This window comes from Neolamprologus brichardi, chromosome 7 (genome assembly GCF_056152115.1).
Source record: "Neolamprologus brichardi isolate AB-2024 chromosome 7, ASM5615211v1, whole genome shotgun sequence".
NCBI classification, from domain to species: Eukaryota; Metazoa; Chordata; class Actinopteri; order Cichliformes; family Cichlidae; genus Neolamprologus; species Neolamprologus brichardi.
This window is the reverse complement of record NC_142110.1, coordinates 64,467,630-64,482,872: the sequence shown is the minus strand read 5'-3', so window position 1 is coordinate 64,482,872 and position 15,243 is coordinate 64,467,630. Positions and strand designations below refer to the sequence as shown.

Genomic DNA, 15,243 nt, shown 5'->3' with positions numbered 1-15,243 from the left:
TTCAGACCGCGACTCGTGGTGTTCTCTCATTCACTTTCTACTGTCCTCAGCTCATTATTCCCTCTCTGTCTCATTCACTTTTCATTCATGTCCACGTGCCAGCCTCCTTCCCGGTTCACGGCTGGGTGCCGCCCTCTCCGGCCCGCCTGTCTCTGAGCTCGGTCGACGAGACTACAGAGGGATCCGAGACCGCGTTCGAGTCCAGAGCTGGAGACGAGCACCAGTGGATGGTGAGATGAAAACACTGCAGAGGCAGAAGATGGTCCTCGGCTTCATGTGACATCACTGCAGAAATATTCATCCTGTCAAGCCAATTTTATCTGTTACTGAGCTTAGATTGGTGGGGTTATATCTCCATTTTTTTACTGTATAAAGTGCTGCAGTATTGATAATATTGATCTAAATCAACAGCAATTACTTTATTTTGAAAGTTGCCATATAATTTTTCAAATGAAGGCTAATCCGTGCAGAAAAATGCCCGCCCCAAAAAACCTTTGCATGGGCGTGCACTGCTCCCTTCACTACGGAGCCCCGCAGGGGACATGGGAGAAAAAAAAAATTAAGACGGACTTTTGCGAGATCTCGCAAAACAAACTCGGGATCTCGCAAAACTTTCGCGAGATCTCGCAAAACAAACTCGGGATCTCGCAAAACTTTTGCGAGATCTCGCAAAAGTTTTAGCCGCATTCTTCCCATTAGCTAGAAGCTAACGGGAGGTCGAGACCTCCCGTTAGCTTCGAGCTATCGGGATGTCGAGACCTACTACAGCCGGGAGGAACACCGCTTTCCCGGCACATCGTGCCTCGACCTCCCGGTCGGCTTCGAGCCAGCGTCCGAAGAATGCGGCTAAAATGTTTGCGAGATCTCACAAAAGTTTTGTGAGATCCCGAGTTTGTTTTGCGAGATCTCGCAAAAGTTTTGCGAGATCCCGAGTTTGTTTTGCGAGATCCCGAGTTTGTTTTGCGAGATCTCGCAAAACAAACTCGGATCTCGCAAAACTTTTGCAAGATCTCGCAAAACAAACTCGGATCTCGCAAAACTTTTGCAAGATCTCGCAAAACAAACTCGGATCTCGCAAAACTTTTGCAAGATCTCGCAAAACAAACTCGGATCTCGCAAAACTTTTGCAAGATCTCGCAAAACAAACTCGGGATCTCGCAAAACGTTTGCGAGATCTCGCAAACGTTTTAGCCGCATTCTTCGGACGCTGGCTCGAAGCCGACCGGGAGGTCGAGGCACGATGTTCCGGGAAAGCGGTGTTCCTCCCGGCTGTAGTAGGTCTTGACCTCCCGATAGCTCGAAGCCAACGGGAGGTCTCGACCTCCCGTTAGCTTCAAGCTAATGGGAAGAATGCGGCTAAAACTTTTGCGAGATCTTGCAAAAGTTTTGCGAGATCCGAGTTTGTTTTGCGAGATCTTGCAAAAGTTTTAGCCGCATTCTTCCCATTAGCTTGAAGCTAACGGGAGGTCGAGACCTCCCGTTAGCTTCGAGCTATCGGGAGGTCAAGACCTACTACAGCCGGGAGGAACACCGCTTTCCCGGCACATCGTGCCTCGACCTCCCGGTCGGCTTCGAGCCAGCGTCCGAAGAATGCGGCTAAAACGTTTGCGAGATCTCGCAAAAGTTTTGCGAGATCCCGAGTTTGTTTTGCGAGATCTTGCAAAAGTTTTGCGAGATCCGAGTTTGTTTTGCGAGATCTTGCAAAAGTTTTGCGAGATCCGAGTTTGTTTTGCGAGATCTCGCAAAACTTTTGCGAGATCTCTTAATTTTTTTTTCTCCCATGTCCCCTGCGGGGCTCCGTACTTCACAGATATGCACAACATGTATCCGTGCAGTAGAAAGGGAAGTTGGAGGCTCAGGTGCGAAACTGTGCAGGAGGACATGAGACTGGCAGATAGTTCAGTTTTGTAAAAGGAGTAGTACATACTCTTGTGTTGAAATTAGGGATGCACCGATACTGGTATCGGGTATCGGGGCCGATACTGTAAAATGTGCGTGTACTCATACTCGTAAAAGTTAACCGATACCATGAACCGATACTAGCTTATTTCATAAATCAGAGGGTGGCTTGTCATTTTTGTTGTAGTTTTTTAGATTGGCCACTAGGGGGACATCCCCTAGAGACAGTGCCAATAGTTCAGTGATATTCTGTTAAATTACAATGTGGAGACTCTGCAATAATTTAACAGAAGTGCTTATTTTTCACTAGAAATTTTTTTGTGGTCATTTTTATTAAGATATTATTTATTATCGGCAGAGAATAAAATAAAACCTGTCTTCCAATTCATTGCATTTGTGTGTGTGTGTGTGGTAGAAGTATCGGATTTGTACTCTGTATCGGCAACTACTCAGATCCAAGTATCGGTATCGTATCGGTTTGAAAAAATTGGTATCGTCGCATCCCTAGTTGAAATGTTACATTTCTGGCAATTTCCTGCAAGGTTTAGTTAATCTTTTGAACACAAGTCTTTCATGTGTATGAAAAGACTTGTGTTCAGGTGATTAAACTTTTCTTTGACTGTTTCACACAAGCATAAAACTGCAGGTGATAACATTTTGGTTTTAGTTTTCCTCTGTAATCTCTTATCTTTAGCTTTTTCTTTAAAATAAACCGTGGACAGGAGCTCAGACTGATGGGTTTCCTCTCTTTAACTGCTCTCGGTTGTGTTCAGGAGGAGTTCAGCCACCCTGTTGAGAGCCTCGCCTTAACCGTGGACGAGGTCATCAACGTGCGGCGAGTACTGGTCAAAGCGGAGATGGAAAAGTATCTCCAGAGCAAAGAGCTGTACAATAACCTGAAGCGGGGGAAGGTAACAGTGCAGAACTTCTCTCAGTGCAGTGTTTCTTTGTGCTGTCAACACTAACGGGATTCACTGACTGTGAGTGTGTGTTCTCAGGTTTGCTGCTGCTGCAGAGTGAAGTTCCCCCTCTTCTCGTGGCCATCTACCTGCTTACTGTGCAAAAGGTATGAAGGAAGTCTTTCATTCTCTTGTTGACGTTTAAACGTTTGTTCCAAGGTTGCAGCTGAAACACGAGTCTCCACAAATCAATACCCGGGCATATTTACAGTCCATGCGGAAAGTATTCACGGCACTTCACTTGTTCCGCATTTTGTCAAATTACAGGCTTATTCCAAAATGCGATTCATTTTTTACCTCAGAAATCTACTCACAATATCTCATAAAGAGAAAGTGAACAAAGTTTGCTGTGATGTATGAAAATAAAAAAACAAAATATAACATGTGCATAAGCATTCAGCCTTTGCGGTACTCAGTTACACGCTTAGCACACGTATATGTGGGCAGTTTCTAACATTCTGCTTTGCAGAGCCTCTCGTGCTCCATCAGGCTGGATGGGGCACGTCGGTGCGCGGTCTTTTTCAGATCTCGCCAACGATGTTCAATTGGCTTCAAGCCTGGGCTCTGACCAGGTCACTCAAGGACATTCACATAGCGGCCTTGAGGCAACTTCTTTGTCTTGGCTGTGTGTTTAGAATGGTTGTCCTGTCAGAACATGAAGCTTTGTCCCAGCCTGAGGTCCAGAGCGCTCTGGAGCTGCTTATCATCTGCTCATTCTTGCATTCATTCTTCTCTACTCTCCCAGTTCCTGCTTCCTGCCATGATGGAGACCACTGACTTTTTTCTGTACCCTTCACATTTATGCTCCCACTAATCACTACTGAATTCAAAGGTTTTCATGCAAGAGATTGGAACCAGGGACCGTGCTGTGACTGTGCTACACCTCCAAATGCTACAATTAGGGATTATTAGAACAAGTAGCATGAGAACAGGTCTTACCGGGGTGGGGGGTTTATAGCCATCAGAGCGGCCTGTTCCCGCTTAAGTAGTAGGAAAGTGTGCAGACATGTGTGCTGTAGGAAAGTGTGCAGACATGTGTGCTGTAGTAGTAAAATCTTTTCTTTTTCTCCCAGATCTGTCTGCAGCTCCTGCAGTGCAAAGGTAACTTTCTAACTTTCAAATCTTTTCTCTTGGCTCTGTTTTTATTCAGCTGTGTATGACTTTGTACTCAGCCTTTTTAGCCTCGCTTTTCATGTCATTACTGTTACTGCTGTAGAGTTTTTAATTTTTCTGTTCATACACGTTATGTCATTTGATACCAGGTGTTTTTAATTAAAGTATATAAAGTTCAACTTTTTCACATCTGAACTGTCATTCTTACACACTGTGAATTGTTAAGTTAAAAAATATTTCTACAAAAAATAAAAAACAGATTTTATTTTTAATATAAAACAGTGTAATAGATATAGATTTAACCGCTCTCTGCATCACTCTGGTGTGAGGACTCTGGCATCTGGACTCCCTTTAAAGCCGTTTTAGTCAACTTTCTTCTTATTGGCTGCTCCTCATAAACAGAAGGTTTTGGCACGGAGTGGGTGGAGCTTCTGCACTCACAGACAGTGCAGTGAGTGTCACCATTATTCATAATAAAATTTGTTGTAATTTTTTTTTCATATAAACACAAAAAGAAAGGCAATGTTAGTTTGGTCGATTACACTCTTGGTTGTATGCTTCTTCTTCTTGGCAAATCTTATGTCTTAAGTCTTAAAATCTTTATTGTTCCGGAGAAAACTTGAAAGAATTGGCTAAAATTATGGTTATTGAAATGAAAAACATTAAAAAATGGTTTGATGTAAATGAGCTATCGCTGAATTTGGAAAAAACAAAGTTTATGATATTCGGAAACCGTGTAAAGGAGGAAGAGATAGTATTATCTATAGAGGGAGTAATAATTGAAAGAGTGACAGAATTCCGTTTTCTGGGTGTAATAGTGGATGACAAGTTAACATGGAAATCACACATTGAACATGTTAAAAAAAAGTTGGCTAAAAGTATTTATGTCTTGGGTAATGTAAGATATATATTAGATTACAAGACACTGAGAATATAATATTTTTCATTGTTTCTACCCTATCTGAGTTATTGTGTTGAAGTATGGGGGAATACATATGTGACTAATATCAAACCATTATATTTATTACAGAAGAGAGCGATTCGAATTATGCATAATGTTAAATATAGAGAACACACTAATAGTTTGTTTATAAAATCAAAATTATTAAAACTAGAAGACATAGTGAAATTACAGACTTTAACTATTATGTTTAGGGCAAAAAATAAAACACTACCTCTTAAGTTACAAAGTTTATTTGTATTGTGTTCAGAAAATGGGGACGGCAGAAGGAAGTTTTATTTTAAGCACCGGTTTGCTCGAACCACACAAAGGCAAATGTGTCCAACAGTCACAGGCATAAGAAACTGGAATTCTCTCAGCGATCATCTTAAGTGTTGTACAAATGTTTCTCAATTTAAAATCTGCTATAAGAATAAAATGATGAACCGATATGTAGAAGTTGAAAATAATAGAATTTAGTTCTAGAAAAACGATCCTTTTAGTTTGAGATTTAGTGGTATTGCTCATTGTTGAGTATATTGTTCTGTTTGTTTTGTTTTGTTTTGTTATGTACAGAATATTGTCAGAGTGTAATTTTGGTTGTAAGTGCCTACTTGTATTATCACAGATAGGGGGCAGGTGTCAATAAGAATTTATTCTTCTTCCTGCTCCTTTTCATGCATGGAAACAGTTTTACTTTAATTGAAAGGAAGGTTGTGTATGGGAAATGAATTACGGCTGTACCATGTGTGAAACAAAAAAAAACAACAAAAAACTGTTGGAAACACGATTGTAGGTCGAGTAGCAGAGTAGAGTATGTGGGTTGGACCTATGAGAAACTTGCTAAATCTTCTCTGCCAATGCCAAACTGCTTATTCTGCCATTAGCTCTTGTTTTGAGCTTCTGGAGACCGTCAGATGTCTGACTGGCGCCTGATTAGTTCAGCATTGAGTTCAGACTCTGCCTACGGCCACTGGATCATCAGAGTGTGGAGTGGACTGATAGAGTAACAGCTTTTAATGGAGGCAGCGTAATGCTGTGGGGTAGTATCTCCCTCACTGGAAATACAAGGCTTGTCATCACTGCAGGCGATCTCAGTTCAGAGAGATATCTAGATGAGATTCTGCAACGTCTATGATGTCTGGGACTCTATGCTCTACAGAGCCGGTTCATCAGAGGCTACCTCTGATAGGGGAGTGGAGAGGATGAAAAGGCCATTTAAGGGGAAATAAGCATTGCCAAGAAGCATTGTTACAACAAAGAAGTTGTATTTAAAGCGCTACATTTTAATGAGAATAAACATATGAAGTCATTTATGCTTCAGGTTGACCTGTTAAGTAAAGCTATGTGGAGCTTTTACATGTAAAAAGAGAAAGAAAGAGGCTGCTGCAGAAAGGGGTTAAATGACATATTTTAGTGCTTATTAACGCATTATTTGAGCCTGGTTGTCATTTCTATTGACGTCACTTCTTCTTTTGTTCTTTTGCTGGTTTTGATTTGTTGCCTCAGTCCCGGGCCGTGTTGGATGTGTGGTTCTGTGCTCTGTAGGTTTGGATTTTGTGTGATTTGTGTGCTGTGGCTAATTTGTGTGTGTTGGGTTAGTTGTGGTTAGTTTTTATTAAAATATGTGCATTTGCTTATTGTTGCTCTGTGACTGTACGGCTCGTGGCCTTGATGTTCGCGTGTTTTGAATCTCTTTTGTCGTAGAGGCTAGAAATACTTGTGATGTGAAAGTCCTCTGCAGTGCCTCCCACCACAGGCTCTCTCGGTTCTCTTTCCTCTGCCTGATTGTTTTTCCTCTTGGTCTGCCTCTTCTGTGCTCCAGATGAAGATACCCTCAAAGAAGATGGCCCACATTCCTGTGTACACTGTGGGCTTTCACAGCACTCCAAAGAGCCATGGACAAAAAAGCCAAGTCTACAAGTGAGTCTGTGTTTGTCTTCAATAGCTGAGTCTGTTTATTGTAGAGAAGATTATAAAGCTGGCTGAAAATAAAACGACAGTTTTCTTCTGAAGTATGCACTGAGGACCAGGAGAAAGATCAAAAGAAATGTGAAAAGCATACCTAACATACCTTCCTTTCCAAATCTAGCTGATGAGTTTCCTATGGAGGCTGTGCCTGTTGCAGAGCTCTTAAAAAGGGGTGCAGTTTGCACCGTCGACAACCACTATCCCCTAAAATCTACATGAGAGGGGCATTTGGGAACGGCTATGATAGCCAAGCAGCAGAGCCCTGGCAGGGGCACACACCACCTCGATCTCTGCCAGAGATGGCCTTTTTTAATTAAAAGCTTCATTTTTCTAACATCAAACTCTCTAAAATGTCCCTAGATGTCGATCTCACATCTTTGGTGTCTGGCACCTTTCACTGGCAGTGACCTGATCTGCTCTTTTATTTATCTATTTATTTATTTATTTATTTATTTTGGAATGGCAGTTCAGACAGACCCGCTGACAGCCACACCATGTGGGGAGAAGAACAACAGGAACCTCTCAGGAACTTAACTCAAAATAGCGAGTCACTGTTTCTCCTTTGTTAGCACAGGGGCTTAATTCTCTTCAAACACTTTTGTGTTTTAGAAAGCAACTAAAATATGCTGCAGATGTTTGCAGCTGCTGCAGATGTTCAAATGTTTGCAGCTGTCGCAGATGTTTGCAGCTGTCGCAGATGTTTGCAGCTGTCACAGCCTTCCACATCTTTCATTTCAAAAAGTAGCATCAAGATGATTTTAGTAAACAAAAAATAAACCAAAAGCTAAAACTGGATGTGAAAAAAACCAAAATAAAAAATAAAAACTAGACTTAACAAGATGATTCCAGTTTGTTTTATTTTGTTAACTTTGAAAACTGACTAAAATAAAATAAAAAATATACCAAGGAAATGTTTTAGTATCTGTCTGATGATGGATGTGTTAATATAGACTCTGGATGTCTATACATGATTATATATATTATAAATATGCTCTTTGTTTTGATTGTGATACCTGCACTGATTTGCCCTCTGTACACGTATAATTAAAAAGACTAAAACTAACTGAAACAAGAAAATCTGCTGTGGCAGATAAACTGAACTTAAAACAAAAATTCTAAATAAAAATAAAAACTAATGAGAAAATTCAAAACTATAATAACTCTGGTTGCCATTTTCTGATAACATTAACTTAGAATTGGAACTTCAAGGCTCCCACTGTCCCAGGCAATGCCTGCTGCCCCTCTGCAGGCTTCAGGAAAGAAAGGAAAGGAAGCCCCGATTCAAATGAGGAGCTGGCAGAAGAGAAAAATGTGTTTCAGGTTTTGTTTTATTTTTAAATGTGAATAATGCAGTGCTACATAGAATACTAAAGGAGTAGAATAGGTCCTCTTTAACATGTTTACAGCCAAGCTGATAAGGAAGTTCAAAGGTTTAATCCCTGTAAGGCCTGGACCCTGAAACAATTGCCCCAAAATTCAAATTTTTAAAAAATAAATTAAATATTAATTTGCATATCTGAGGTTTAATTTGTATCATATCTGCTACTTCTGGCATTTTGGTACAACTTATTGCACAGACAGATACATGGGTCTCAAAAACCCATGTAGCAAATATGAAACACCTGGCGTAGCTAAGCTAGGTTAAATACTACCTTCTGAGCTGCACACCTTTTTGTTTCCAAACCTGAGGCTACCCTGACATTTGGACTCCAACACACCAGTTTCCCCACAGTGTTGTCATCCGCTCACTGCTCAGGTTCAATCCCGAGACAGTGGACACCTAGACGGAAAAACAGGTCAAATCTATTTAAGTCTGCCTCTAACTCGAGCCAATGACTGCTAACCTTCTGGAGCCTAAGCAGCACCAGCCTCTGTGCTTACCTCAACCAATCGCAGATTGCCTACTCAATCCAATCACCAACTTCCACCTACCTCCCCCTCGCTCTCTCTCTCTTTAGTTATGTAATCAGTGCAGTGCCTCTTCCAGGGCCTCTAAGCAGCCATTATGTAATAATTACCCAGCTGTCATCAAAATCCTCGCTGCTTTTGGCCCTGTGAAGACAGAAGTGGAAGAGAGAGTGGACAGAGAGAGCCAAACAGCGAGCTGACGAGAGAAATGGGCCACTGGCGTGGTGCTGTGCTGATCCGCTCTCTAACACCTGTCACCACGCGGCTCCGTGCACAGAAACACACAGAGTTTTGTAACAGCGAGTTGTTTTTGTTTTTGTTTTTTTCAATCAGAGAAGCTGACCTTAATCTCCTCGTTAGTGACTGTGATGCCCCAGCGCTGCTGCATGTCTGTGTTTATATTTCAGCCACTTTGGATAAGCTTGGAAAGATCGAGTGTAGCTCCATCTTTCCAGATGTTCAGCTGATGTGTCTCTGCTGAGCAGTCATTGTTTTCAGTTTGGTTTTAAAAGTGCTGCCAATAAATAGAGAAATAAAAAGAGAAATAAATTAGTGGCTTTTTCTGAAGAAGAAAAACTTAAAGTAGTACCGTAGCTTTTCCACAACATGTGTGATTTATTAAATATTTAAAAAAGAAACAACATTTTATTTTTGTAAGTCATAAGGGAGGGGGGGGGGGGGGGTCAGCCATCAGTTATTTATGGCTTTTGAACTAAAACATTTTTGTTTTGGGTTTTGGGGGTGTGAGGGATGGCCCTGAGTGCTTATTGGATGTGCAGTTAAATCAGGGGTGTCCAACTCCAGGCCTCGAGGACCGGTGTCCTGCAGGTTTTAGATGTGTCTTTGATCCATCACAGCTGATTTAAATGGCTAAGTTACTTCCTCAACATGTCTTGGGCTGTATCCCAATTCAGGGTCTGCAGCCTTAAAGTACGCAGCCTCAACGATCCTCAAGGGGCGCGTACTTAAAGACCGCTAAGGCCGGAAGTGCGAGGCTTGTGAAATGGGACGGTCTAGCCTCCGTTGCGCTGCCCAGGTTGCCTAGCAACCATGATACTAACAGCTGGAAACGTTTCATACAGCTTTGTTTGACAGAAATGAAGGAGAAAATCTTTTGTTCATTTGTTTGTTTGTTTCTACATGAGCTTTGATCATTCTCTGTAAGATTAAGCTCAGCTATTGAACGGCGTATATTTTAAAGTAAAGGCTTTAAAACCAAGTTAGTACAAACGTCACTAATGTCACATAACTTTGCCGACATGTGGCCAACAGCAATGTTTTAATGTTCTTCGTTATTAAACATTCACACATAAATAAGTGACATAATATTCAGTACTTACTTAAAGTTTACTCTTCGGCGCCCCTCATCCGCTGTTTTTTTTTCGGCAAAATTATCCACACCCACCGCCGCGCTATGCATTCTGGGATATGTTGGGCCACGAAGTCGACACCGCCACGTCCTTAAACTTCAGGGAAATGAAGGACGCATTTGAGGGCCGCATTTCGAGCAGCCTTCGAATTGGGACAGCCTTCGTCGCGTCGCTGTGACGTAATCGGCCTTAAAATGCGGCCTTTAAGGCTGCAGACCCTGAATTGGGATACAGCCTTGAAGTTCTCCTGGTAATGAACTCATCATGTGATTCAGGTGTGTTGACCCAGGGTGAGATCTAAAACCTGCAGGACACCGGCCCTCGAGGCCTGGAGTTGGACACCCCTGAGTTAAATTATTGTTAAAGAACCATGTAGTCATTATGGAAATCTCCCTTAGTTTTATATTCGTCTTTCTTTGAGTGCCTCACGTCTGCTCTAATAAAACTGTTCCACCCTCCTCTGCAGGTCGCTGCGCAGCTTATCCCGCCGCTCAGTGGAGGAGGAGTTCCCCCACCTGTACGCTCACGGCTGCACACTGCGGGACGTCTGTGCCGAATGCACCAAATTCGTCGCCGATGTCATTTCCTCCAGTCGCCGGAGCCTGGACATCCTCAACAATACTCCCAAGAGGGAGGCCAAAGCTGCTGCTGCTGCTGCTGCTGCTGCTCAGAGACCACAGCTGCAACGCCAGTCCCAAGTCGAGGCGTTCCCTCAAGCAAACTCTCACCCTCCACCTTTCCCTCAGCCACACTGTCTCCCTCCCCACTCCCAACATTAAGAGCAGCTCCACCATGCCGAGACGATCAACAATGCAAGCCAATGAGCAGACTGATGGACACTGTGCACACATTCACAGACAAACTAGGCTTCATGCACAGCAGTAACGACTCAGCGAGCCATCTGATTGGCTCCAATAAATCGTAATGAGAACACTCGATCCAGTGAGGTGCTTCAAGGTTCTTTAAATATTACTGGGTTGAACGGTTGTGCTATGATATATAAAGCTTAAAAAACGAATTTTCTCGGGCCTTTTTAGTAAGAAACTAGAGACTCCAACACACCACCGCCTCACCCGTCATACAGCTGCATTATCTTCCTTATCTTACCCATCACAAATGCACACATGCACAGAGCTCTTGACCTTTTAAGGTTTGAGTGAGTAGCTCTCTCTGTTTCTGCCTTATCAACAGCACTACGACACTCCCCGACGCTCACAGCTGCAGACTGAGGAGAGGGCAGATCGGGAGAGTGCCGGGGGGAGGGGAGGGGGGGGTGCTGTAAGAGAGAAGAGAGAGGCTGGAGGTGAGGTTGAAAGCTGCACAGCATAGAGTCAGCATCTCATTTTAGCGCTCTGTGGTTGCCTTGTTTTTGTCTTGAATGTAACTTAGAGAAACAGAACTGTAAATTTAAAGCTTGTACACGACCCTCAGCGTTTATGTATAATCATCCAAAAAGTCCCCGTTCCAGCTGGATGAGGCTCCGACGGCGGCGACACTGTGAATGTAACGGGGTGAAGCTGCAGGCTGCACCCTTAACTGACGCAGCGTGACGATGCTCGTGTGAAACTCCCGCCCCCCCCTCCTTCACTCCCCGTGGACGCTTGCAATCTGCTCTGGTTTTGTAAACACTAAGAAAACCTCAGCTGCAATAAAATCTAACGACAAACACGACCAGCGCTGCGTCTCCGAGTTTTTCTGTTTGACGTGTTCAGTAGAGCCGAGCTTCACGAATAAACGCAACACGCTGCTTCATAATTCAGGAGTAAAGTGCCTGTTCTTGAGCAGCAGGTGGGTAAAAAACCTTGTTGACGGATAATTTATACTTTAAAAAATTAAAAATTGACACATCTGTGGTTCTAATGCAGTACGTGAAAGGATTCTGCTGAGGCGCAGGTACTTAGGACTGCATCACCAGCTTGTAAATGCATCCAAACACACATCGTCAGTGTGAACTAACCCTTTTATGTTCAAGTAGTGCTTCCAAGAAATTTAATTTGAACCCATTTAGTGGACTAAAATTGCTACTCTGAGGAATAAATAAAGATCACAGAGCAACTTCACCGTCCTGTCATGTGACCTGAACATGTCCCTGTAAAGCAGTAAACGTCACATGGGTGGAGTTACTTTGATCATACTTAAGTATCAATTTATCTAACCAGCAGTGTTGGGAAGGTTACTTTTAAAATGTATTCCATTACAGATTACAGATTACATGCCCCAAAATGTATTCTGTAACGTATTCCATTACATTACTCAATGAGAGTAACGTATTCTGAATACTTTGATTACTTAATATATTATCATGCTGTTTACAACTACATGAATGTACTATTGCTGTGATTTATTACTGTTACTGAAGGTCCGCGGCTCCGAACCGTAGTAAAGGGACCTCTGGCTAATACGGTGGGTTCTGTGTCGGGCTCGTAGCCGAAAACTAGCTTTACTTTGTTGTCTGGGTCAACTTTGCTAGCAGAGACAGAGAGAGGCGTTGAAAGGCTGCTCCAACAGAACTTATTGTTTTCAGAGGAAAACACGAACACGGTGTACAGTCGAGTCTTAATAGCTTACTTACAACTGGGCTCGTCAGGCTCTCTTCTTGGCTGCAGTGGTTATTATTATATTTACATGCTTCCAGCTCCCGTTTTTGCTCGATGACAGCTCGTACTTTTCCTTTTTCTCCCTCCCTCGCTCACAGACACATAACGAGTATGGCAGTCCAGTCTCCCTGCAGCACGGACTACACTGCCCATGATGCTACATTCTTTAGGGCTATGCTTGTAGCATTCTGCCTATTAGCTTAGCACAACAACAACAACAGGCGCTCTCTCACCCAGGAAACACGCAGAGAGAGAGCGTCACCCTGTAACCATGGCAACCGTAACGCTGCCGCCTGGAACCAGTGTTGCCAAATTAGCGATTTTGTCGCTATATTTAGCGAGTTTTCAGACCCCTAGCGACTTTTTTTCTAAAAAAAAAGTCGCTAAAAAAGACGTAAAAGCGCATATCGCTTTTACTCTCAACAAGCAGCAGGTGCTGTAACGCAGTCAGTTCTTCTTTTACTCTTATGCTGTTTTGTGGATCAGGTTTAAAACTACTTATAAACACACACACACAAAGTAACTCCACCAGAGTGCCTATTTCGGGTCACTGTTGCCGGTCCAAGCCCGGGTAAAGGAGCAGGGTTGGAATTGTGACATTACAAAAAACAATAATTGCTAAAAGAAATTTAATTTGTAGTTCTAAATAAATTCTAAATGCATTTAGGACGTTTTTTGCTCACTTTATGTCTCGTCCACGATGTTATTTCTCTCTCCAACAATGTAGGTTACAATTACATTAGCATGACCAATTATACAAATTAGGTGATGACGTCATTTAGCGACTTCTAGCGACTTTTAGGACAACCAATAGCGATTTTCCTTACTGGGGAGTTGGCAACACTGCCTGGGACAACAGAACGTAGCTGTCAAACAAAACCCAAACAGTCCTGACCCGCCACAATATGAAACAGGGAAGTACCGCCGTGTAATCCATTTATTTCAACAAAGTAACTGTATTCTAAATACCACCTTTTTAAACGGTAACTGTAACAGAATACAGTTACTCATATTTTGTATTTTAAATACGTAACGGCGGTACATGTATTCCGTTAATCCCCAACACTGCTAACCAGTCATCCACTTCAATCCATTCACAGTCACATCCACACCATGAGTGTTTTGAGTCTGTGGGAAGAAACCAGCGCAGATGCAGGCAGACTGGCTGGCAGATGTGCTCCAAAGTTAAACTCTACAAAAAACAAATGCAAGCTACAAAGGAAAGAAAAAAAAATAAGGGCTCCATTGTGGCAGGTAGTTTTCCATTTTTTCTCACAGTTTTCTTTCACCTGCTCATGATGCTCAGCTGTTTACAGTACATACATGTAAATGCTGGCCTTAAAGTGCACCAACTCTCAGACTGCAGTGCATTTGTCTGATTATTCTATCAGACGTCACGAGGAAAAGCTGGAATTGTGGCAGAAGAATCACTGTTGGGGTAACAGAGGACGGGTGAAGCAGTTTGAAGCTGTTTCAATAGGATAATGTGACACGGCCGTGTAGATCTATGGGACAGAAATGAGGAAACAGCTTGTTTCACGACTTTGACGCTCCAGCTTGGAACATGTAAGGGAAAACAGATGGGCGGCTCTTCCTCAGATGCTGTAGAACAATCACTGCTCTTTACAGATGTGGAAAAACTGACAGTCAGCTGAGTCATCCTTCGCTATATTCTAATCAAGCGGGCAAGTGCATGTGAGGTGTACTTCCTGAGGACAGCACAGGCCGGATCCGGTGACTCTGCCGTGCTGTGGGAGGATTGTTCTGGCATGGTTTGGATCCAGCTTTGGGATTGGACAACTTCACCTTCAAACCTTCGGTCCACAGGTGGAGTGTCTCGGGAAAGTTGCAGAGACTCGAAGCTCTAAAAACCTTACCAGAAAACATTTTCTATGTAAGACAAATTTAAATCAAAAATTCAAATGAACAACTTTAGTATTACTTAGCTTTGTATTGTGATGTGTCATAAAGACTGGAACTGCTCAACAACCCACCTGCTAACTGCGGAGATCTCACTTGAATAGAATAACATGCCTGAAGGCAGTCGGTGCAGCAGTCCTACAATAAACCCTGTCTTCATGACGGCTATAATGTTGAACCCTTTTTTGAAAGCGAGCGTGTTGTTGTTTTATCTACACACAGAAAGATCTATGGAAACATGGCTGATGTAGCAGCTGAGCTTCTTTCATTCAAAATTGATGAAGGTAAATCGAGTCACAGATGTGACTCTGCTGGTGGCAAAGAGCACAGACACCAGGGTGGAGAAGTCATGTTGTGACACTGGAGGTCTCACCAACACAAATATTTTTGTATTTACCTACAGTTAGTCCAGCCTCTGCGAAACAGCTGGGAAACCTCATGTAATTTGTGATTATCTTAATAACCAGGAACATCTGATTACAGTAACCGGATTAGCTGCTGTAAAAGGAAAATGTCTTTAATGTACAAACATTAAGAATCCTGTCATACTATCACAAAATCACTCA

General features: G+C 42.6%; 1 protein-coding gene across 2 annotated transcripts in view; it reads left to right on the top strand.

Annotated features, from left to right (window-relative positions):
* Positions 1-11,826, top strand: part of spire2 (spire-type actin nucleation factor 2) — a 56,149-nt gene extending 44,323 nt beyond the window's left edge. For both annotated transcript variants that reach the window (XM_087844127.1, XM_087844126.1), the window contains exons 10-15: positions 103-230; positions 2,673-2,810; positions 2,898-2,965; positions 3,932-3,959; positions 6,737-6,834; positions 10,627-11,826. In XM_087844127.1, coding sequence (XP_087700253.1) covers positions 103-230; positions 2,673-2,810; positions 2,898-2,965; positions 3,932-3,959; positions 6,737-6,834; positions 10,627-10,939 — 773 coding nt within the window. In that variant the 3' untranslated portion in view covers positions 10,940-11,826. The remainder of the gene's footprint in view (positions 1-102; positions 231-2,672; positions 2,811-2,897; positions 2,966-3,931; positions 3,960-6,736; positions 6,835-10,626) is intronic.
* Positions 11,827-15,243: the final 3,417 nt, after the last annotated feature.